This window comes from Mya arenaria, chromosome 11, assembly GCF_026914265.1.
Source record: "Mya arenaria isolate MELC-2E11 chromosome 11, ASM2691426v1".
Classification (NCBI taxonomy): domain Eukaryota; kingdom Metazoa; phylum Mollusca; class Bivalvia; order Myida; family Myidae; genus Mya; species Mya arenaria.
In genome coordinates, this window is record NC_069132.1 from 32309460 (window position 1) to 32335562 (window position 26103).

Below are 26103 nucleotides of genomic sequence, written 5' to 3' on the forward strand. Positions count from 1 at the left end.
AGTACACTGCCGCATCTATTTGAGCGCACACTGATACAAGGACATGTATATGGTAAAATGATTTAAATGTTAATCTTTAATATTAATCAAATAACTAGTTGTTTAGATATTCCTCTCTTTTTCAGGATGTGTTACAGCAAATTCTAATTGCCAAGATGCCGGATATCACATTAATATGCAGGGAGCCAGAAAAAGGTGGGTACCAGTGCTGTGATTTCATTGGCCAAGGAAATTAATGTGTAACCTAAAGTGCTATGATTCCATTAGGCAAACAAAGTTATGAGTTTACAGTGTTAAACTAGTTAAAGTGGTTTACAAAAAATGACCACTTAATCCAATTTAGCACCCAGTTACCTCATGATTTTATTTGACTAATGGAATCATAGCACTTTAGGTTACACAACTAAAGCTGTTATTCCATGGCTCAAATAAAATTATGGGTTCAACCAGTGCTTTTGTTTCAGTGGTCCAACAGAATAAGGTGTATTAATCCATGGTCTAGTGGTAAGACACTTGACCAACAACCCCAGGGGTAGCAGGTTCGTTTGGCTGCCTCACCATAATTAATACTGTCTTCCACGACGGACATTATAGGAGTCTCCCATGTGACATATTTCCATATATAATTTTTGAAGATGCAATATTTTGATTCTAACTACAGTGTACTCACATCAGGTCTAACAAACGAATAATGAATAATGACTGCAGTGGTCAAAATAAGCATAACCCCACAAGCCCTGCATGACCAAATGCTAGACAGGCTTGCTCAAATTCCGGATTTTAATATATAAACATAAATATTTAAAGAAAATTATTGCAAACACTAGTTTAAGAATTTGGGTTTGTTCATCTAAAATTCTTATTTTCAATGACTGTCACTGTAATTTTCTGATCATTTCTTTATTAGTTGCTTTTTATGACCATGAGAAAGAAAAATGCAGGAATATAAAGCCACAATGATTCCATTATTGACAGAAGACATTAAGGTTACTTTGACTTGAATAATTCATAGGATTGATAAGCAGTTATTGAAAGGGAAATTTTCTAATTATATCATCTTATTGCATGTAGCTCGACAATTTTCACAAATTATTTGAATTATTTAATCACTCCTTTATTATGCTTAGTAAATGGCCGTTTTAAATAATATTTGTAAACGTTGTAAGCCTTATAGTGAAGAATTTAATGATAATTGCATTTAAAAAGAATAAATTATTAAGCTGATTGTCAATTTGGTGATAAATTTGTTGGTATTAAAATGAAATCTGATATGATTGTGTTTTTGGAAATCCAGAATATTTACAAAGTCAGCTCTATAATGTCTTATTGATTGAATATCTGCATGCAAATTTGGTCCAAATGCTAATAATCAATTCTGCATGACATGAAATGTAAAGCATTTTCCCATTATGAAGGGCAATACTTGAGTGTCCAACTGTTCAAATGACCAGTTATGGACAATAATTATAATGGGTCCGAATACTGAGAATGTGCAACATCTGGTATTTCTTGAAAGTTGAAACAATTTAATCAATAATCATAATTATGCTTGGAAGAAAATAATTAGGTATGTGAGATAATTTCAAAGGCAGAGAAGTTTGAACATCCCCAACATTAGTTCAATGACAAATACAAAAGAAAAATGCTAACGTGTAGTGTAAGTGGCTAGAATCTTTTTAAAGAAAAATACTATTTTATGTGAGGAGTACAGAACTAGTTGCAAAACTGCAATTTAGATTTTTGATAATTGTTAAATCGTGATTGTAAGATATTAGATCTATCACATGATGCTGGTGTAATAAAACATTGCCTAAAATTTTAACATGTACAACAAAACTTGGACCTTGAACATGTATGTCGAGCGACAGTCATAGCTACCTATATTTAAGCTAACTTGACATTTATTGGTAAACAATAACATTGGCTTTAATTGTCATGTGATCTTCTGTTCCATTTAAGTTTTGCATTCGTAAAGCTGGCAGATTGACTGATTTGACAACATTTTGGTTTTTATCTCAGAATCAGCTGATTTTAGCATCAGTGTTTTCAAATCAAATCAAGATATCAATTGTTTAGAAAACTGCCAAAATTTTCATTTTTCCTAACCTATAAAACAAAATTTTTTGATCTTTTATCAGCAGTCTTTAACATCACTGTTTTTCAGACATATACACAAAATTGGCTCATTCCAAGACAAAAAAAAAAGTTATCGAAACATGAGACTCTGAGCTGAACGCACGGAACTTGAATAAGATAATTTTAGGCTTACAGCCAGAGTTTTCATGCATTTTTTTTTTACAGATGAAGATATTTTTATTCAGTTTATTAAAATGCTTTATGTGCCTATATTGTAACACTTTTTGCTTTTGTTTTCCCTGATCCTTAGTTTTTTTGGCTTTTGGACATAGTTATTGCAAATCTCTCTATGGAGTATAAACGTGCAATTTTTTTTAAAAATATGTAATTCTGATTGGTTTACAAATGCATTTTCTCAATCATTCTTTAGAGTGTGCATAGTTTAATATCAAAATAAATTTACATATTTGCTGTACGAACTCATAGTTTTAAATGATTCATGTATCTCATCTAAAATGCTATGCATCAATGGCTTATAAATGTCAAATATATGCTAATAAAACTATTCAAGTTCCCTTCATATTCCTTTATTCTCAGATGTTTCTAAATAACTTGACAAGAAAAATAATGGTCATCTGTATTCAAATAGACACTCGACTGGCAAATTGAACACACGTTTTCAATTAGGCACTTTGTAACATGCCAGTAATAATGTCTCAAGCTTATGAGGTTTCATGTCTTGCAAACAATTATTAGCTTATTGAATAAGCTGTCAACAATATCTTTGTGTCTGCATGTTTTATTTTATTATGGTTAATTTTGAAAACTGAGCTTAGGCACATTACAAACTTTAGAATACATTGGAGCTGGATTTTAAGTGACAAAAATATCAACATTTCTATGAAATTCTCTTTCAAATTACATGATTGAATCAGTTTAAATAATGTGAGAACAACGGAAGTTTTATGAACAATTGCTCATTTGTTGTAGTAAAGATTGCATAACTGTGTTGTTATGGCTTGGATATCCCCTTGTTTTGTCAATGCAGACCTGTATCAATGCCCTCCTTTGAAAATTTACAATGTTTTATTTTTGCTATAGGTAAATAGAGCATAATTTGTAAAATCTTAATAATTAAGAAGGGCAGAATAAGCGAGGCAATGAAGTCATTAAACTTTTACAAAATAGGTTCTATTAGTGACTCACAATAGATTAAAATGAAATCATGTCTAATAACAGTTAAGCATAATACTTATTTAAGGCCATAATAACAAAACTGCTTTGGCTGGAAATGTAGGTTGTAATCTAATACTGGATATGTTTTGTTTTAAAAATGTAGAACAGAGTATTAAGAGTTAAATCCAAAAGTTGGCAATCACACATACCTGATCGCACACTGAAAGGCAGTGCTGGTAAGAGATCCTATCATGAAAGAACCGATTGTCAATCTAACATTCAATGTATTATTCATAGGCCAGTTTGTCAGATTTCTATGCTGTTCAATAATCATGCAACAGTTGTATCAAAATCTCAGACAGAAAGTTGGATTGATGCTGAAATATTTGTGGCTGAGATGTCTTGTGCAACTGACAGTTTGAATTCACTGCTATGGAAAAATCATATCGGAATCACCAATATATTACTTCTTTTGTATATTAAGAGAAATCAAGAGCAGTTTTTTACTTTCAAATAATCTAATAGGAATTTTTGTTCACTGTGAGGCTCAGACCATTGACCGTCAGATCTACCTGCTCTCAACCTTGCCAAATAATCTATTCATATCGTAGATTAAAACAAATTTCCATCAGAAATTACCAAAGTTTTTCGTAAACATTTTCTGTGCAAACTTTTTGTTATCGCACCTTGTAGAATGTTTTTGATGGTGAAGCTTGGTATGGGATATCATGAAAGGGGACATCAAAGAATAGGTTTACGCAACCATTGCATTCACTACCGGTATATTACAACAGTATTTTTCAGTCAGTTCTTTAAAAAACGAAACAACTTCCGATCTTCAAGAGAGTCTGTGTCATGTCAGTATAACCTTACACTTATATCAGACCCCTCTGCTTGCTAGTACCGGTACTAATCAATGATGCACTGCCGTTAATGGATTCCAATTAGGACCAATTTGCCCCATACCATTGTATTACACAATTTCCAGAATGTTGACATTCCAGATATGCATTGTTATTGCCTGGACCTGTCTTAAATGAATCTCTCTTACTGTTCTCTCCACTGAATGGAGATCATAGTTCCTCGAAGATTTTTAAAGGCAAAAGTGTGAGGGACCTTTCATTTATAAGGTCTTTTTTTAGAAAATCTTTTATTATTATGGTAAATTTATCATGAACCAACTTGGTGGATTTGGAAATGCAAGTCACGGGGTTTTATACACGTCACAAGCTTTCACAATGTTGCTTTGTGTTTTTTTGGAAGTAGATGCTTTTGAGCATTGTTGGTATTTATGGTAACAAAGGAAAAACACAAACAGCAACATTTATGTTGTAAAATTTATAATATTACCGTATTATATCATGTATAGGACGCTAGCATAGATAGGACGCAGGCAAAAAAAAATAGTTGAGAAAACGGGTAAAAACCCTTAATATATAAGATAGGACGTAGCGGAAAAATGTCAAAATCGGAGCTGAAAAATTGAGGTTGGTCAAGTATTTATAACATATATTGAAGTAAAAAACAAACAAAAAATTGTATATAAGGCATATTTTGGTAACTGTCTTGTGTATTTCGATAATTATTGTCGTATTTTGGTAAATTAGCGTACACAACAATGATATATGTCTTGATATTTTGAGAACATTTACACATATTATAAGACTTATACAAATGCCGTAATAGTCCCGACTGACAGTCAACCGTTGCAACCGTTGCAATAGTCCCGACATGCCTTCTGAATGACAGTCAACAGTTGCAACCGTTGCAATAGTCCCGACATGCCTTCTGAATGACAGTCAACAGTTGCAACCGTTGCAATAGTCCCGACATGCCTTCTGAATGACAGTCAACAGTTGCAACCGTTGCAATAGTCCCGACATGCCTTCTGAATGACAGTCAACAGTTGCAACCGTTGCAATAGTCCCGACATGCCTTCTGAATGACAGTCAACAGTTGCAACCGTTGCAATCGCAACAAAACTGTGTATTGTCAAAACTGATGATTGTTTTGATAAGGCTTGTCGCTGTGCGGATTAAAGCATGTCGGCATAATTAAGTGTCAGTAATTAGCCTTGACAGCGGAAGGCACATCGGGTAAAGTGCGAACAAACAACCATAAGGTATTACCATAACAATAGTTTGTTTTTCTAATAACAGACAGCGGGTGTTTTTCACACCTTCGCACATTTGAAAAGATTTGATAGTGACAATAATGCTACTTTGCGTTATGCACATTCATTTATCAATTTTTTAAAACAGTAACATACAACAAAATGTTTTGTAAAATATCGAAACATTAAAATCATAAACAACGATTAATTGATATTTACCTCCTTTCCCGATTTCCGTTGCCGTTATAACTCAATCCAGTTAAAGTGCACTCACATCGAGATTTTGTGAGTAGCGTCCCTTTTATAAAAAAAGTGAACACTCATGGTCTTTTTCAATTTATTTCTCAATAAATCATTTTAAAGTAAACATTCAATATATTTCTGCGTGTGTTAACTTGCGTGATTTTACCTATGTTAGTTGTTCTCTTCGGTGACGCAGTACAGATACTTACTATTACCGCGTTCTTCCCCTGTCCGATATTTTCGACCTGAAATGGACTTGGAAAAAAACAGATGAAATTCTAATAGCATAGAAAGGACGCAGGCAATTTTTAAGACGAGAATTGGGGGTAAAAAAGTGCGTCCTATGCATGATATAATACGGTAATATTAAACTAATGTTCTTGGATGTTGTTTTTCAGAGTCAAGTTTTGCCGAGATAAGAAAGGCCCTTCAACTGATTCTTGGCTGTGCGGTTGAGTGTGAACGGAAGGACGAGTTTATCCACGCTATCACCAAGCTCGACATCAGTGTTCAGACAGAAATTGCCCAGGGGATCCAACAGGTGACTGGGCTATTTTAATGGCACATATTAACTGAATTTCGTATTAAAATGATAGGACTGAACAAATTGAGCACATTGTTTCAAGATGTTTATAGAGGAGCCATATGTTTGTGTCGGCTCTGTAGCTCTTTAACCCTGGAAGGATCAGAAATAACTTTGAATGAATTTGTTCGTGCTAATATGCAGATTAGACTCTGATACTATCCTAAGCCACCCTGGTTCTAGAATGATTTAAGGGAGATAACCTACTCAAGTTCTATGTGTCATTTAAAACATTTATTTCCCTTTGATTCAAATATTTAGTGATTAAGATATTTTGAATACTTTTGGCATTACTAAGTATTAACCAATGCAAAGATGCTTAAGAGTTTAGCTGATTGATATGTTCTTAAGTATGTCTGAGTATAATTACAATGCTTAAATACAATAATGTAAACGGTTCATCTAATAATTACATTTGCATTAATGGAGGTTTGCATCTTTTAATTATTGAAAATATTGAGATTTAGCAAGATTATTATAGATTATACTTAACAAATCTTTGAAGAATTTTATATCCTCTTGAAGAGGACCTTGGTTCAAACAGTTATCAAATGCATACAGTAAAAGGTTAAAACAGAAAATGGGAGAATATTAAAATAATTGCACTATTTGCTTAAATTTCAGAATGTGAAGTAGTGCCGGGACAAACTAGCAAAACATAATTATAATTGTTTAATTTGGATGTTATATGCGAGCTAGTTAATTCTGATTAAGGTGATGGAAGTTGCAAGCTTTCCTTTTGTTAGTTAATTCAGATCCACAGTTATTAAGTGACTTTCTTTATCAAGTCTTTTCAGTTTGATGTTTTTGTTTCATATTGAACTTTAAGTAGTGACAAACTACAGCAAGGTCTGTTTCATTTCAGATCAAATATGGTGCTAACATCTTGCAAAGAAAATTTGTATCTAACTCTTTAATATTTAAAGCTAAGAAACTGTTTATTTGAAAGTAAAAGTGAAATAGTGAGATTTAAAATGTTGTAAGTAGTGTACATTGAAGAGGATGAGAGAGTTCTAGTGGCACCTCACAAGGTCGTGGGTTTAAGCCCCATTAGTTGGACATTTTCTTCCCCTCTCAAAACAAACACCAGTACTGCTTTATACTAAAAAATCAGACCTGTATGAAGTTCATACCAGCTTATAGTTGTCATCACAGCCAAACTTATATAAATCATCATATTGAGACTTGGAACTTATCCGATGGAGGGTATTTTATGAAATATTTGTAATGTTGAATGCATCCACACATTGAAGACTTTACCCAATACGGGGTAATAAGGTGTTTTTGTCATAAGTGATGAAAATATCACGTGCAGACGATAGTATTAATGAACATTGTTGATCTCCATGTTTTATGTTACAGATTCAAGTGAGAACTCATACATTGTCTCGAGACTGCAAGGATCCGGATGTCCTGCTAGGAGTACTTGAGCAACTGCTGAAAGAAAGAGACAGCTATGCAGAGGTGAGTGTCGAATTTTGTAGAGCTTACAATAACTGACATAGAACCAATGCACAAATTAAAAATGTTCTTTTTATGTTTCTGTATTCCTTTTGTGTTGCATCGCAAGCATCTAGGCCCGAAGTCTTTTTGGTGAATATTGGTTAATGGCGTGATTGTTAATTACTAAATTGATTATTTGTGTTCAATTTATTCTGGGTGAAACATTGAGATTTATTTACCCGATCATGGCTCCGACTTAGGACTGCGACACACAATTATAAAGACATCAGATTAAACATTCTTCACATACTTTTGCAAGTTTATTATGAAGATTATGGCACTTGCTAAGTATTGGAATGATAATATGCCACATAGTATGTTTCCAAACGTCTAAAATGATAAAAAAAAACTCATTGAAGAAGTTGCCAGGCAGACTGTTATTGACTAAATAGGGTATCAGATATTCATAACTATTCAAGGATCGGAACAAAACAATATTGACTTCAGTTTCGTAAGCATGCAACATAAATGTTTAATCGTCAATTAGACCAATTTCTGTAGATATGGAAAAACAAGAATAAATGAGTTCTTAATAAGTACCATTACTGAACAGATGAGCACGGAATTGGTGTTTGATCGTGACTACTACCAGCAGCAGGTGGAGGGGATGGCAACCGAGGTGGCCCCCACGGGGACGCCAGAGAAGGACCACCTGGTAAAGGAGCTCACAGAGAGTAAGGCCACCGTGCGAAAACTCAAGCTCGAGATGTGAGTTGTTTTCACTTTTGACAAGTTTAAAATTCACAGGCAACTTTTTCTCAACAGAAAAGAAACTTGAGGTCATCAGAAATACAATTAAAAAACAAGAAGGTGTTTTCATTGAATGGCAACCCAATTTTTATGTAATTAAAACCTTTTGAAATCTCAATATGTTGTGATAAGTATTTTTGCACAGCTGATAATTAGGTATTTTATGACAAACGTAATTCCACTTCATGCTTTACGGTTTATTTTTATTTACACTATCAAAAATTGATGAACACTCATGTTATATCTTTCATATTGTATAATGTTTCGTGTGATGAGAGTGGTTTAGTGTTATTGGTCTCACAAGGCTGTGAGCTAGAGCCCACATTCTTTTCGCGTCTCAAATAAGACACAGACTTGTCGAAGTCCACATGGTTTATCATGTAACCAGTAAAACTCTTCATTGGTTTAACAGTTATGAATATTAATATCAGTTTGGTTAGGCGTTATGTCAAATATATTGTGCGGTAACATGTACATTGTTCTCCAGGCAGGGGAAGCAGGACCAGCTGATGGACCTGAAAGATGAGTGTGAGGAGTACAAGAGCACCCTCGACAGGCTCAAACGAGAGAACTCGGAACTGTTGGCAGAATCCAGGTCTGCTCGGGCATTCAGAGATGAACTCGATATCCTCAGAGAAAAGGTGAGTCACCAATGAAATATAAGTGGAAAAAAATCATATCTTTTAGAGCCATTACATAAATGTATATTAATTGAGGATTTAGCAAGTTCTGTTAAAGATCATAATTGCTGTTATCTATATAGACAATGGCTTAGCCAAAATAAATATGCAGGCCATCGCGTAAGTGGGTTTTCCGTTAATGAAATCTCAAATCTTGGAAGCATATGAGAGCATTTTTGTGGAATCTAGAAGTAAAAATAACAGATATTTAGAAGTAAAACAATTTAGGAAATGTCATTGTCTGGGCCGCAGGAAAGCTTCGATGGTAAAGCTTGGGTGTTGCTCTTGTGTTTTTTTTAAATAATATGCAATGCCAAACCCAAAGTGCTTTCATGAAGCTAAATCAATGAAAGAACATCTTCAGAAAGTTTCACTACTAATCACCTTATTGCTATTCCATGGCATAGGATATGGGAAAAATGGTTACATAAGGCTAAAAGCTGAAAAAGCTAAAACTGGCCATTGTGAGGTATCTAAATGGAAAATACAAAATGTCAGGAAATAAATTGATAAATTATTTTTTCAGGTTGGCAAAGTGAACAGCTTGGAGTCAGAGCTTCTAAAATACAAGGAACGACTGAATGAGATGGAATTCATGAGGGCAAGAGTCAAGGTAAACAGAGTAGCTGGAACTGTTTGGAGAATGTATCAAGTTTGAGTTAACATGCTAACGTGCTCTGGTTTCTAGAGAATGCCCTGTGTAATCATGATTAACATAAAATTTATATCTCATTGTTTTCAAAAAGGGAAAAGCCTTTGATTCGTATGCTCCCCAAATGGAGAGCAAATAATCGCTGCAACTGATGGGATTTCATTGAAACTTACAACCTAGACGGATGGCAAAATGCACAAGCACAGTGTGTATAACCATAATCCTAGCTTCAGTCATTGCTCAATTATCTCCCCCTTTCATTTTTTACCTTACGTATTAATAAGGAAACTGCTTGTCCAGACCTCAACTGAAAAAGTGTTGAAGGGATTTATATGAAACTATGTATATATCATGATAGTAATGAGAGGATGTGTAGGGTGCAAGAGCTTTAATCCTTCAACCTATATTTACTGAATTATCTCCCATTTGCAATACTGCAATACTCCAAAATCCTTATGTACTATGTCTTTGCTGTGTATCATAAGAGTCATATCTATTCGTGTTATAGGAACTTATTGATGACAACCGAATCCTGACAGAAACCAAGATGATTTTGGAAGAGCGCCTATCAGATTACCAGGAACGCATTGAGACACTCGGCTCTCTCGAGGAGAAACTAGAAAAGTACAGACAGCAAATAGACGAGATCTCCGCTGTAAGCATTGGTCCAATTCAATGTCCCTTTTATTGAATTCCAGTTATGAAATATACACTGTTAGTTTCAGTGTAAGTAGCAATTTCACACACATCATGAACACCAAAAGTCAGTATTACACTTGTACATTTTGGTGTTCATGAACACTTGAGTACAACAGTTCAACAGATAAGTGCTACAACCTATCACCGAGTTTCTCTAAAATTTGGTATAGTTCAAAAATCCCTAAACAATTTCAAAAACAATATTGAAATTGGTTTTGATTAAGGAAATCAAGAAAGCAGGATATTAAGATCTACATGTACATTCTCATTTATTGATGTAGTACTTCACAAACCATGCTAGGATTAAAGGTTTCTTATCCTAAGCATTTTATCTTAAACACTCAAACTTTTGGAAATATACATTTTTTTAACTCTGTTTTCTGTTTTCAGGAACGAGATGCAGACAGTGAGCGTATTTCTCAGTTGATCTACGAGAATGCACAGCTGCAACTAGAGAAAAAACAGAACTTACAGGAGGCAACAAACCTCGCCCAGGAAATAGAGAATTCAAAGGCTAAGATTGCTGGTAAGGAGTTTGTCAAGCTATGGGACATGAGCTGGAAATTTGTCATATGGAAGGAGACGTAGAAAGCGTTGTAGTTGTGTTAGTGTTAATCCTTTTACCTCGGCCATAACTAAAAGATCTTTAAAGATATTAAAATGAAACTTGGTACAGATGTTGCAAGAGACAATACACACATGCATAGCAAGATCCATCACTCTGGCTTAAATGTGGAGTTACCCCCTTCTTGACTAAAAACAACAATGATAGAGCATTTGCACTTGCTCTGCAGCATTTTTGTCTTGCCAGTTTTTAAGGTACATATGCAGATATTTAAACCTATATCAAAATAACAAGTTTCTATTGTGAATTTTATGCTGTATTCAACAACATAACTGGTCTTAAGTTAAGTATAATCTACTGTAAACCTCTTTTGAAAATAACTGCCCTTCCCAATCGGGCAAATACATGTATGAAAATGAATGCTAGTTATTACTAAGAAATGTTTATGTCTCTTCACAGGGGTTGGTGGTGCTTTATCAGACCAGCTACAAGAAACTGTGAACTCAAAGCTACTTCGCCTGCAGCTGGAAAATCAACGCTTGTTAAGAAAACTTCAGGATCACGAAGTTGAAAAATCTGACCAACATCTGAAACTGATAAAAGACAATGAAAGCCTAGTGCAAAAAGTGGGTAAATTGAAAAAGGAAAACATTGAGTTAAATCATATGTTTTATGATCTCGAAGAAAAGATGAAAGATGCAATGAAAGAAAAAGATCTTGCTGTTCGATCTAAGGAAGATGTAAAACAAAACTCGGAAATTCTCATTAAAGAACTTGAGCAGAAAAATGAGGAATTGAATCAGACCGTTCAAGCAATACGCTCTCGGAATGAACAGACCAGTGACATTAAGTTGAGAGATTTGGAAAAGGAGAACAAGAGACTTCATGAAACTGTGGCAGAAAAAAATAGAGCTATGACACATGTGGAGTTTAGAAATAGGCAATTGCAAAGCACACATCAGAAGCTTCAAGAAACTGTTGAGGAATTAAACTCCTTGGAAAATATGAATGAATCTTTAGAACGAAAAAATATGGATTTGAAACACCGGCTTCAAACTCAGGAATTAGCTAATGAAAAGCTAGATAAGCTGGAAAGAGACAATGCTGATATGGTTGTTCAGGCAAAGAAGGATGAATCCAAGATTCACCAGTTGCAAAATAAAATTGAAACTGTTGAACAGGAACATATTAATGTGACTGTTGAAAATCAGAAACTACAGAAAAAGATTGATAACTTGAAAAACTCAGCAACAAAGGTTGCTGAGCTTGAAAATGAGATAAGTTTGTTGAAAAAACAGTTGATTCAACAGCAGAAAGTGATACAGATGAAGAAATCTCAGGACGAAAAGCTGGAAAAAATGGAACTTGATTTAATGGATTTAGATAACGAGAACATGAGATTGCAAAAGCAGTTAGAAATTACAAGTGAAAGAATGAAACAGCTTGAAAAGGATAATTTTGAACTTGAAATGGATCATGAAAAATTGGAAAAGAATCTAGAATCTTCTAAACATTCCCAGAAGCGGATATCAGAATTGGAAAGTAACATTGCTGGAATGGAAAAAGATAATTTAAAGCATATGAAAGAGAATGCCCAGTTACAAAAGGAATCTAAACGTAATAGGAACACCCTGGAGGCTAGAGAGAGTGCCCTAGATGAACTGGCAACCAAATATTCCATGTTAGAACTGAGTTATAAAGAGCTTCAAAGGAATGTTGAGCGAGATAAGGTGTCAGGATCTCAAAGTGATGTGTTAGATCAGGAACATAAGGAGTTAGTTCGGAGTTTGCAAGCAGAGAGACAAACTGTCGGCAATCTGAAAACTGTAAGTATGATATTTTTTAATATTTCTTAGCTTGTTTGTTTTTCGGGGAGAAGATGAGAATATCATTGACAAAGTCATGCAAAAACTCTTCCTTAAGGCTATAATTTAAAAGGGGATACTCTTATGGAACTTATGATTTGTTTTTCAAGTGATTCCATTTCAAATATGTTCCTGTAACATAGCTAGAGATACAAATGTTGGCATAACACAAGTTGGAAAAATGAGAAGTGCAAACTGTCAATACTTGTAAAAAAGGTAACTTATAGGGAGGTAAAGAGACTAGGTTTCTACCTGATAGCTAGTGTTTAAAGTTGCACTCTCACAAATTGACTGTTTTGACAACTTTTCGTGTTTGCTTTTCCATGAGCCAATTTTGGGGTAAAAGGTCTGGAAACCAGTGATATAAGAATGCTGACAAGTTTTTAAGATTAATGTTTGAAAATTAATATTTTATTGCTATTTTTTTAGGCCTTTTTTTTTTAATTATATGTTTTACGAACGGCCAGAGTTGTGAAGTGTCGTAGGAGGAGGAAATAAAAATAAAAATAAAATTACATTTCTGGAATTTATTTTTTTGGTCGAGGAAAAAAAAGCACACAGAAAAGCAAAAGCTATGATGTATTCTCTATGATTTGCCTTTTAGAGTTTAAGGAATCGGCTATCACTTCACTGTGTTGTCTTGGCTGCAAATTGTCTGATACCAATTCCCCAACCATGTCATTGTTACAGTGAGCAAAAGAGCTTTTTTGTTTCCTTTTGTACAGGGAATATTTATCCGCCAGCAACTAGCGATCCAGGAACTTGTAAATCAACTGATTATAGCTGTCTGATAAAACAAAAGCTGTCTATCCAACAGTGATTCAAATAATACTAGTTGTCCATCACACATTCTGTCCAACAAGCAGTCCAAACAACACTGGTGGTCCAACCAACACTTCCGGTCCAACCATTTATAGTAACTGTTGTTCAACCAACACGTATGGTCCATCCAATATAGCGGTCCAGTAAGCAACAGATGCCCAACCAACAATAGTGTTTCAAGAGGCACTAGCTTACATCATGTTGCTACCAATCTAGCAGCCCAACGGATTGTAGTGATGTTCTTCATTGAAAGTGATGGTCTCAGTAGATAACATCAGCATATCATATCTGTAAAGAAAGGAATGGAACACTAAAAGTATATTTTTTATAAAAAAAATTAGTTACTCTCAGACTTATTTATGGATGGGTTTTAAGACAATCTGGACCCCGATTTAATTCCAGGCCTGGGTGTATGTGACTAGTCCGGTGGCCATCATAATGTTTAAACATAACTTACTACATGTAGTAACTAGTATCAGAAGCTGAGAACACTTCAAAGGTGACAGCATAACATAATTACTCTTTCTAAGTAAATATTTTATTACATAGTAATAAAACACACAGAGCAGTATAAATATCATAATTTATATTGATGATGATTTATATATGTTCATTCATAAGACTATTATATAGTTATACTGTACCTGGTAATGAACATACAGATTCCTCATTATAGATTATCACTGTCAGATAGTAAAACAGCCTAATGTATTATTTGTGTTAATTTTCAAAACAAATGTTTTAGAATAGATGATATTTTTTGTTATTAATAATACTCCAATAAGAATAGTAACTGCAGTCTTTTCTGAACCATCTACTCCACCCACCAGAACTAAACTGTCCAGGTAAACAGTCAAGCGATTTATAGCTCATGACATTCAAGTAATATCACAATAATGTAATATAAACTCATTTGAATGACAAATCTAATAAAAATAAGTAAATAATAACAAACCAGGCACGATAATTAGTCCATATTTATCGCTGTTATAACCCGGAAATAAACCGGAAGTCACCCTGCCACAAAGGATTATCCGCGTGAACTAAAACCCTGTACCAGGTATCGATATCGAGAAAAGCCGTTATCACAGTTTATGATACCGGATTATGTTGATACCGTGTTATTTAAAGTATGCATTGGTTGTCAAAAAGCAATTAATAACGGACCGTGGATACTTGGATTTATCATCTGATATTAACCCTGATATCAACATAATTCGGTATCAGACAGTGATACCGGATACCGGAGGATTCCAGGTACCGGATACCAGGTTTTTATCACCAGCCTGCAAATCCGATGAATGTTTTTCATTGGCTTAAACTTTTTCAGAAATGTTTACACTAATAATATTTATTGCGATGTCCTCTGCTTTTAATGATTTGCCGCGATAAAGTTTCATCGGCGGAAATAAAACAAAACCGAAATCACAATTTTATTTTTATTTCAAAAATGAGTTTTTTTGAGCGGCGGTGTTCGTAAAACATAGAAGCAAATAAAAAAGGCCTAAAAGAGTTTGTCTAAAAGCGAAAAAAAATGTAAATTTTGGCAGTTTTACAAACAAATATGATCTGTTTTTATGTGAGTGATCTTATATGACTGAATTTACGGCATTGATGCCAATAATAGCTGATTTTGAGACAAAAAATTTAAAACTGTCAGACTGTGAGAGTGCAGCTTCATCATCAAATTAATGCTCCTGCTATGTTTTGAACAGGATTTATTTAAATGTGGACTTAATTTGCATATATTTAACATAAAAGTTATATTTTATACTTGCAGGAATTGATAAATGAGAAGCGAAAGGCACAGGAGTTACAGTTTGAGCTGGACAAACTACACCAGGACCTGAAAGTCAGCATTCTCAACAGCTCCGAGGGCAGTGACAGGTACGGGGAAGTTTTCAGTCGTTAGTAAAACTATTAGCTTATCTGTTTCTAGAAGGAAAAAAGTTCATGTATTATCATAGTCTTAGTATCAGTGATAGTTGCAGCTTATAAAACTTAAATGTTGACCATATAGCTTGAAAAGAGATTAAAATGGAACTTTGATTACCTGCAATAAACAGCAAAGAACCTTAATATATAGTTTTGGCTAAAGACTTATTGAAGGGTGCTGCCCCTTGTCTGTTTTTGGTACCACTCTTCTGCCCTCATGGAGGCCTTCAAGTCAACCCTTCTGCCTTTATAGAATTAAATATTTGAGACTGTCAAATATCTCTTTTGTTTTGATTAAATCTTAAAATATGATTATAAATTCATTTAAGCTTAAACATATTTGGCAGTTAAAACCTGACATTACTTCAATTGAACACAATTCTTTCAGTTTTCTGTCAAATTCATAATGTTCAAAATCTTCTTGGCCTGTGCCCTTTTCACCCTAGGCACCGTACCTCTTTTCGGCTGCACATGGTCCTTTATTAAGCCTACCTAATATTTAGCCATGACCCCGTGTTTAACATACCCTTGTACAGAAGAAATGCGATAGTCTAAAATAAAATAAAATAAGTTTGATAGAATATGTTATGTATATAACTCAAGATTAGAGTTATGTCCCATGACTTTGTAAACATTCAATAACTTGCTTGCGATATTTCCAGCAGAGTGTTGCAAATATGTCTTATGGACACGTACATTACTAGTTTCTAGCTTTGTTCATTATGGGTTTAATAAGTATTAAGTTGTTTGCCATGTTTCAAATATTATCATATTTGAGCATACATTTCAATGGCTCCATTTCTTTTCAGGCCTATTCAAAATGGAGACATATGTTTGATAGGCCTTTCCATATTATCATAATAATGCATACATTGCTCTTAGATATATTTAATTTTGATAACATAACAGAAATATTTCTGCTGTAATTAATTCAAATTTGAAAGCTTGGTCAATAAGTTATTAACTATAAGCATGTAGTATTTCGGGAGGGTTAAGGTTTTACTCCAAACTTGTATTATGAGTAGCCAAGTTCTTGATGGTGGGGGAAGGAAGAAACTGAACTTTATAATCCAATATGTTCCATCAGTGCTCCAACTAGGCCTAAATAGCAGGGTGGGGCTTTTCGAGCACCCTGCTGCCTTTTTACTACACCCTGCTGTGCCATTTTGCTGTACAGTGTCAATTTTCAGAAATAAGTATAAAAATAATAAAGAAACATAATTTTAACACTAAAGTAAAGATAACAGCTAAGGTATTCATAACAAATTTAAAGTATTGAAAGTAGTTACAACACATTAACAATAAGAATTGAAGATTGGCTCTTGCAAGTGCCCCATCAAGGCCCATTCAATGCGCATCAAAAGTGCTCTTTCTGACCTAGCACCCTGCCCCTTTTCAAATCCTGGCTGGAGCACTGTTTTGTATATAATATACAATTTCAAACAAACTTTGACGTAGATAAAAAAAAAAAAAAATTTGTTTACAAACCTTGAGGCTGTTTCATCAAGGTCTTAGAAGCGGATTTGTAAGAGAGATTTTCAACTGATGGAATGCTCCGCTGAAAACCTCCTATCAAGATGTATGGTATCGCTCCAAGTATTCTTTATAAAATGATCCCAGGATTAAAATATGTTTAAAATAAATAAAACAAATGTGTAAACTCAATGTTTCTTTTAAAAGATATAACCTAGGATGATTAGAGCATATTCAAGAACTCGAAATAACACCCTTAAAAAATCTTTAAAAAAAGTATTTTAGTTAATTTGCAGGCCTAGTTTCCCATAGTTTACTTTCAAAAGGCTTGTAAACTGTGTGGGAAAATGCAGCGACGCTTGCATGTTTTCAAATTCCCCATTCTGGCGTTTTCACAAAAACTGCGCTCGATGGGGGCAAAGATCGAACATAACGTTTACTTATCCTTTAAATTAGGCTTCCCATTTAGACACTTTGTCAAACAAACTTTGTTTATTTTGGGTTGACTTTTATTGTTGATGAATTGAATAGCAATGCTTGTGAATTCTTTGATAACAAGGTCTGTTGCAGAATGAAATGTCTGAAAACTGAAATTCTAATGGTAATGTAAACACATATTGGTCAATAATCTTGTTGATTATTCTCATGAAAGGGTTGAAGCAAGTTTGGAATTACAAGTGTTCACCCTCAAACGATAGTACATCTTTGATAATTGGAAATTGTTTAATTATTTCTGTCATTGGGGTGTTTCATTAAATATTAAAAATGTGAATGAACAGCTTGGATTGTTGAAATATTTTGCCTGAAGATACAAAAAGGCCATGATGGATTAAATTTTTAATTTGTAAATTGGTGTTTGTATATCTTTAATAAGAAGTTGTTAAGGTGTGAAAACAGGAATGAAAAGAAACTTGGTATATTGATTCATATACAGATTGTTGAAAAAAAAAATCAGACTAAAGTGTGATTTAAATGAGCCTCTTCCACTGTTAGTTTAAGGATATATACTTGAACTATCATATTTTAATTGATAAAATCAAAACCAAGGTCTATTTGGAGATATGGATCGTATTCTCAAGTGAAAAGTGCTCGCAAATTTGACTTTGTAATTTTCCCATGAGGCAAAAAAAGACTAAGTGTCTTCTTCTTTATAGTTTCCTCAAAATTTAGTATTAAGTTAAATGTTAAGTGTCGGTGAAAGAGGAGAAGCGTGCGTTCTCATAACTTGTACTATAAAAAACAACAAATAAGGAAGAACAGATTAGAATTTCAATTGCAATTTTGATGCTTTCAGGAAATTTAATAAAAAACTGTGGTCATTTTTAAGTTATTGAGAAAAATAATATTAATTACTTCATGATGAAGGAAGGTGATTTGAAATTGTTCATTGACAATTTCTGTACAAGATGTGTGGTAGAGTACAAGGTCTTGGAGGAATTGCGTCGGAATTCGGATGAGCAAAAATTTAAAGTGGAAACTTACTTGTAAGTCTTTATAAAGATGAGAATTTAGTAAATAAACAAACAACTTAGCATTCTATAAATCTTAAGTTAAAGTAAAAATGGGCATTTTTTTATGGTTATACAAAAGTCATAAGATGTAAAGTATTTCTTTCACAACAGAAGAAAACTATGTGTTTTGGTTCTTCTCTTTGAAGTTTTAACTTGACGTTTGTGCAACTAAATTCAATTAAAGAAAATATATATAGGTTTGTATTGTGTTGCAAAAATATTCAGCGAAAGGCAATAAGTACTAATTTCCCGAAGTACTATCAAATGGCTTAATTATACATGATACTTTACTATATATGTCTTTCTATAAGCTTCTTTGTTCTAGACAGTTTTGTTTTCGGTTCAAGCAGATCATCATGGACATAATATGTATGCACAGTTTAATTTGATGGCTTTAAAGCATGCATAACTTTATCATGATTTTACTATAAAGATTTATATTTAAAAGCACAGTTATTTTGATGTATTTTCAGTCGTTTCAAGGCGTTGGAATCCATGATGCATGAGAAACTGAGCCAGACGGTGTCCTTGAGAGATGGCGAGATACATGTGCTCGAAAGCAGGTCGGTCCCCTTGCTTCTGGGATATAATTTCATGTGTTTTTTGTGTGTGTTTTTTGTAAAAAGAGTAGAGGCATTGTGATGCCTGTGTTGTTGTTATACTGCCAGAAACAAAGTTTTTGGAGTGAGCTTGATTGGTCAGTTCGTTCGTTGGTTTTCTACCGATAATAACTCATAACAGGGTTAACAGATTTAAATTTGGTACACATGTTACATATTTAATAACATAAAAAACAGGTCAAGTTCAACTTGGTTACAAACTGCGAATTCTTTATGGAGCAATTTCTCCTTTTCAACTTTGCCAAAAAGAACAGTATCCTGGGGATAACTTATGGGTCGTCCATTGAAATGAATACACAATAAAATATAGGTAGATTTTTCCAAACAACATGTACCAATTTTCGACAAAGTTATGGACCCATTTCAATTTAGAATTTGCCAAATGGTATGTCCAGACTTAAATAACTGTTGGTACTTGTGCTAAACACTATAAACTACAGGTCAAGTTCAATTTTGGTTACAATCCAGCTATGTTTTAGGGTGTTATCATTAGTTATCATTGTAGAGCAAAAAAAATATTATGTTGGCCATAAATCAAAACCCGTTCAAGATATTTAAATGAACTTTATATGTACACATGTGATATGATTAATGCTTATGGCAAGGTATGTTCAACTCCAAAAAAACAACCAGGCGTAGCATTCCACTTCTGGTGGAAACAAGAAACATCAAGATTAAAAACAAATGTATGGTTGATTAGTACTGCCAATCAAACAATTTTATATGTCTTTTGAGTAAAAAAAAGGGTAAAGTATCTTGATAAAGCCATGGTATCATCATTGGTGATGGCCATTGTTAGCATGTACCAACTTCAAAGAATGAAAGCTCCAAAAAAAATACAATAGATCTTAAAAATTACCCACAAGTGTTAATTTAACTAATGTGAAATAATTATTGTTGAAATGATGTTGATGCAAATATCTTGAATTTAAGACTTGAGGAGTCCAAGGTTCGGAACATGAAGTTACAAAATGACCTGAGAGTAACACGGCGGGAATGTGAATCTCTGAAGCAGCGAATGGAAGAAGAAAGCTTAGGAAAAGAACAAGAATTGTAAGTACTGTACATGATCTTATAGACGCACAAGTCTTAATAGATTAAGTTCAGGACAAACAATGTTAATTAACACATAGACTTTTTTCTAAGGTGTTGGTCAAATATGTCGAAATAAGCTGACAGGTTTATTTTTATAGAAAAAATGTGCTTCATTTTACCTAAAATTACCATGCTTGGACCTGATCCTTGTGGTGGTGATGGTGGTGGTGGTAGCAGTGGTGATGACCAGGACAATAACACCTGCATGGGAACTACAAAGGGCAACATGGAATTAAGTTGTGACAATGTCAATGCTGTTTATGCCATTATTACTGATGATACTGCTCATTTCAGGAGCCCCCATGTGAGGTCGAGTCCCTCAGTTGGTGTAGGAGTTGGTGTTGGAGACCATAAGTACCTCGTGCAACTGGAACGGAAGGTAACATAACATGGTTGACAGAGGGATGATCCTGCGAACTGTACCCATCTCATTGTTGAACATTACAGGATTTTTTTCCTTAAGTCAATTTGTAGGGAAATAAATATTGGCATAATTATTATTATTCAATTGATTTGATTGTGACAGCGATTTTTTTTACCCATACCAGAATCGGACTTTGAGCAAAAGCTCTTGGTTTGAGACACTCTTAATAACTTGGCATTGAAAAATTCAATGAATTGTATATCTAGCTTTTAAAATAGAGTCTTTGAAATCCTAGTACATATCAGACAACACATACATTTAAAGATGTAGGGTTATCATTTATGAGACAGTAATGTTACTGTTCATCATGTACGGCCTTTGCCCTTGAAAGAAGGTTATATTTATTTGATAAAAATTAGGGATGCAAACGAATGGCAAAATTGATATTCGAATATTCGGTAATTCTTACGATCGAATATTCAAATATTCGAATACCAAAATGAACCTTAAAGAATTGAAGTGAACTATTATTTACTAACGTAACAGCCGGGGCTCTGTTACCCTTCTTTGTCGTATTCGGTACATGCGACAGACACTTATTGTTCCACAAATTAGCCTCTGAATTTCCCCATTTTCAGAATATATCCCAAGAAAAAGCGATATATTTTGAACAAAATATCGAATTGTATCAATTCCTCTGTGTTCATATTTGTAAACAATGCAAAATAAGATCGGAGATTTCGTATTTTCCTGGTTAAATGATGATATGCGTCAGCGTGGGACTTGCAGCCTCTTTCTAGGCTTGATATTTACGAAATATATTTATAGAAAAAGACACCATGACCAAACGTCGATTTTGACTTATGTATTGTACAATAATACAGGACATATATCCTTCAAATGTTAAACCATACAGTTACGTTACAAGGCAAGAGCATTATATCAAAACATGGAAAACAGTTTAAAGCACATAACTAGCACATGTCCTTCATATCATCAAGGCGATTTGAGCAATATCGCCAAGCTTGATTAGCAGTGAAGACAACACATTGGATAGAAAGGCCGATCTCTTAAAACCTTAATTGGCATGGTCAGTTAAATGCACCACAAATAATTGGAATGTGTTTAATGTCACTTGTCTAATAGCCAGTAAATGCAAAATTACGGGGACTGTTTATAGAATACCAAACGTTTGATCGAATATTCGAATATTTGAATATTCATTTGCATCCCTAATAAAAATCATTTTTACTTCCTTATAGTGTGTTTAAGCTGACACATTGTTATTGTACGACTTGCAGTTCTTTTGAAAGTACACTACACATTTTGCTAAATGTAAATTTAACCTATGGCATAATCCATATAATAACTTGCTCAATTTTTTTAATTTTTTTTTAGAATGCTACTTTGACGGCAGACTATGACCATGTGAAGGCAGTGAACAATAGCCAAAATGAACAAATAAAGAAAATGGAAGCATTGAACGCCCAGCTTCAGCATGATAAAGTCTCATTACAGACTCAGGCTGCATCTTTACTAGTTGAAAATGAGCAGGTCAGGAAAATGGAGTCCCAGATTTCACAACTGCAGAGTGAAAAAGGTGCCTTGCAGACTCACAATGCCAAGTTACAGGTGGAACAAGTGGGGTTGAGAAATCAGTGTGAAACATGGAGGTCTCAGTTGAACGACTTGAAGAACGCTCACACTAAACTTGTTCATGATTATGACACTCTGCAGAGAATGCATGATCAGTTAACTCATGAAAATGAGGCACTCATATCAGAACATGGATCATTAAAATCTGTTCATAAAACTTTGAAAAGTGAGAACACAGATTTACATCAGCAATTGAATAATATGATTCATTCAAAAGACGATGACAATCGAATGCGTGACATGTTAAGTAGATATAACAAATTACGCGAAGATCATCAACGACTACTTGCGGAGTATGAAAAGTTGAAAAATAGATATTCTGAAATTGAATCAGAAAACAAGCAAGTGAAGACTGACTTTAATATGTCTTTACAAGAAAAATCAGAGATAAAGGACAGGGAAAGAGATATGGAGAGCGAAGTTGCCATTCTAGTCGACAAATATAATGTAAGTTTTTAAGAAATGATTAAGAAACCTTTGAGCAATTCTATAAATCAACCCTGCTTTGGTTATTCTGTATGGTAGGAGTGACTCGTAGTTTGTCCAAGTCATTTTTTGCAATGTTTTGAATTGAAAATATTTAACTCGGCAAATGTTTGCAATGAAAAAAATCAGTTTTTCTTATGAGGTAAATTAGACATTAACCCTTGGCAATTATAATGACTTTGTTGAGGTTGCAATGGTCTGGTGGTAAAGGTGTCTACCATTGATCCAAGAGTGACCAAGCTTCATCATGAAGACTTTCTAACTTTATAAATGTATACCAGTTCTAGCTTCAACCCAGGAAACTTGGGCTTGATACATATTTGCTTGTAACTAATTTCATATCTTTCTAAAATAAATTGGTATTAAATTACATTGACTTGTACTTGATGATATGTTTTCCAGGTGATGAACGAGATGTACCAGAAGGGTATGGAGGAGAAGGAGGCACTGATGAACCAGGTCAACTTCTTCATGGAGCGTAACGAGCACCTGATCGGCCTGGCTCTCAATAATAAGGACCAGATGGCCGGGCAGGAAAAGTCATATCTGTAAGTTGCCCCTTTAGAGGAAGAAGTAAATGACATAAAATCTTGTAACAATAATAATAATGAAGTGGAAAGTATTGCCACATTCACACTCAAATATGTTTTGAGAGTTTGCAACCTATCGTGGATCATACATTGTTTCCAACGATAAGCTAGACTGAAGTATTGCTATGACCTTGCTGTCATCATTCAATTATGTATATGTATAGGCATCCACTTGCCGTGGGCTTGTTCACAATTCATGGTCTTGAAGATCTTAGTGGGTTAATGACTAAAAACTGAGCTTATTTGTGATTTTTTAAGAAATGTTCTTCTACAGTGAGCAGTTGTCTGACCTACGACGCCAAAAGGAGCGTTTGGAGGAGAAGATTATGGAACATTACAAACATCGAGAAAAACAGAAGAAAAACAAAGGTTTTGGAGCAAAACTTCTCCAGCGGATGCGGGGCCTAACGGTCTGTATGTCAGGGAAAAAGCATGTTCTTTTAACGAGTATACATTTACAGTTTCGGTGAAGCTCTCATTCACATCTTTAATCGCTTTGCTACATTTTGTTGTTTCCATTTCAATGTTAAAGTGAAACATTCTACCTGCTCTTTATTTCATATAAGTAAGAAACTTTTCACTTTTACTCCTTGATTTTCTTCTGGTTAATGGCGTTTAGCAGCTGTATTCAGTCATCGAAATTAGACTTTTGGATAAACAAGCCCGAATTCTTATACTATTGCTTGGCATCAAATTTTTGAACAATCCCTAATATATAAAATTCAGAATTTGAGCATGCCCGAAAGACATTTTACCAGTGCAGGGCTTGCAGGCTTGTGTAAATTTCGAGCGGGCTGTGTATTGCAGCTGGACTGGTACTTCATTGTATTGTGCAATAAAAACTTAATTCACAAATTTTATACCGAGATGGGTGAAATTTATACCAATAAAGATACAAAGCTAGAGTGCTCTTTTTTGTCTTTCAAAATTTGTCTGTATGTTTAAGATTGTTGGAGTTAGTAGCTTGAGTTTTTGTAAAGAGGTGCCTGATTTCATTGTAAGATTGTAGAAGATGTCAAACTTTAACCAAGGCAGAACTTGTTTCTGTAACTCTTGCTCATTACTTTTTGATCAAACATTTGAGAAAAAGCCTTACATGTTTTTCCCTTATGTGTAACCCCATTTCATGCCTTTCAGAAAAGTAAAATTCGCCTGAATCAGCTTGATGCTAGTCCTGATGACTCGTCTACGGGCTCCGGGCCGTACGCTGATGCAGAGGAAACCAAGAAAACCGGTATGTCTTCTGGTATTATTGATTTTGGTTACTAACCATGCACCAAAGTGTCTGGTTATTGTGATAGCCTTGTACCAGGTGTTGCCTCTGGTGTAGTGCAAAAACCTTTGCCATAACTCAAAAACCTTTGAAAATATTCAAATGAAACTTGGTACACATGTTAGCATAAACAATATGTACATGTATAGAAAGCCACATAACTTGGGCTTATAATAATAATAATAATAATGATAATAATAATAATTATATTCGAGAAAGTCTCTTTTTTATTACTTAATACCACAGTCAGCGTTAAAATTTCCAAACAGCACTCTTGTTTGTCTTAAGGTTTCCGAGAAAAAGAAAACAGATTTACCTTTTGGGTTAATCAACTATGTCGTATTTACTTACAACTTATAATATTTTATAAGTCAATAATAATTATTGACATTAGGTGGCTGTTTAAACCTGTAATTAAGGTGAACTTTACTTTAATCATTGGTAATAGTTAACAGGAATCTTAAATCAGAATGCAGAATTGAAGGAGAAATTAAAAAAAAAACGCCAGTACTTTCACCATTGGCCGACTATTCAGAGCTTCGTTACAGTTTACAACTTGTTAACTGCATCATTGTTAACTTTTAAAGGTGAACTGTTTTATGATGTGCAGAATGATGTCATTAAATAAAACTAACTTAGCCGAAACTGTTGTCACAATTTTTGAAAGAATTAGTGCAGTTCACAAGTGTCTCCATGGTGCTTCCAGAATAGTCAACAACGATGACAGTAATAACATTGTTAACTTTAGCCAAGTCCTGAACCATCAGTTGAATATAGATTTAATTTGAGGGAGGTTTGAGATAAAGTGCATGGTTCTTGTACATGTTGATATTTAAAGAGAAATATTTTAATGTTGGTAATTGTATATGACATGTTTTCCTTTGAATAATATTTCATGTAAGTACAGAAATGTGTGTGCATACTGTTATATTGTTTGCTCATGAAGCTAGAGTATGCAAACTAAGCTGATGTGATAAACATGGTACATATGTACTAAGAGTTGTAAATAATATTTATCAGAAAATGAAAATGAAAAAATAAAAATGTCACCTTTTCATCACTTAATTTTGTGTTGTATCACATTATATTCTTTTTCTCTTGACAAATTGTTTTTTAGCTCTACTGGCCAAAGGCCAGAAGAGCTTATGCGATGGTAATGTGTACGTAGTATGTGCATCCGTGCGGTCGTGCGTCTGTAAACAATTGCTTGTGAACACGATACAGTCTTCAGTTTTTATTATATCTCGATGAAACTTGTACAGTATCTAGATATCCATCAGAGCTCGGTTCCTTTCGAAAACCAGCCAGATCCGCCCATAAATGCCTAGATTATGGGCCATGAAAGTTTTGAAGAAATGCTTTCTATTTTTAGC

The 26103-nt window shown here is 34.1% G+C and overlaps 1 protein-coding gene across 12 annotated transcripts in view; it reads left to right on the forward strand.

The window, feature by feature from the left end:
- The window catches only part of LOC128208209 (girdin-like), a 62736-nt gene that overhangs the window by 16787 nt on the left and 19846 nt on the right, over nt 1-26103 (forward strand). For all 12 annotated transcript variants that reach the window (XR_008256872.1, XM_052911666.1, XM_052911662.1 and 9 more), the window contains 17 exons: nt 126-195; nt 6007-6149; nt 7554-7655; nt 8248-8402; nt 8932-9085; nt 9651-9737; nt 10285-10431; nt 10866-11001; nt 11500-12866; nt 15508-15614; nt 19120-19209; nt 20200-20319; nt 20656-20740; nt 22124-22828; nt 23270-23415; nt 23732-23867; nt 24595-24691. Coding sequence is in view for 11 of the 12 variants with exons in the window: in XM_052911666.1 (XP_052767626.1) it covers nt 126-195; nt 6007-6149; nt 7554-7655; nt 8248-8402; nt 8932-9085; nt 9651-9737; nt 10285-10431; nt 10866-11001; nt 11500-12866; nt 15508-15614; nt 19120-19209; nt 20200-20319; nt 20656-20740; nt 22124-22828; nt 23270-23415; nt 23732-23867; nt 24595-24691 (3847 nt within the window). In the remaining variant the exon portion in view is untranslated. The remainder of the gene's footprint in view (nt 1-125; nt 196-6006; nt 6150-7553; nt 7656-8247; nt 8403-8931; nt 9086-9650; nt 9738-10284; nt 10432-10865; nt 11002-11499; nt 12867-15507; nt 15615-19119; nt 19210-20199; nt 20320-20655; nt 20741-22123; nt 22829-23269; nt 23416-23731; nt 23868-24594; nt 24692-26103) is intronic.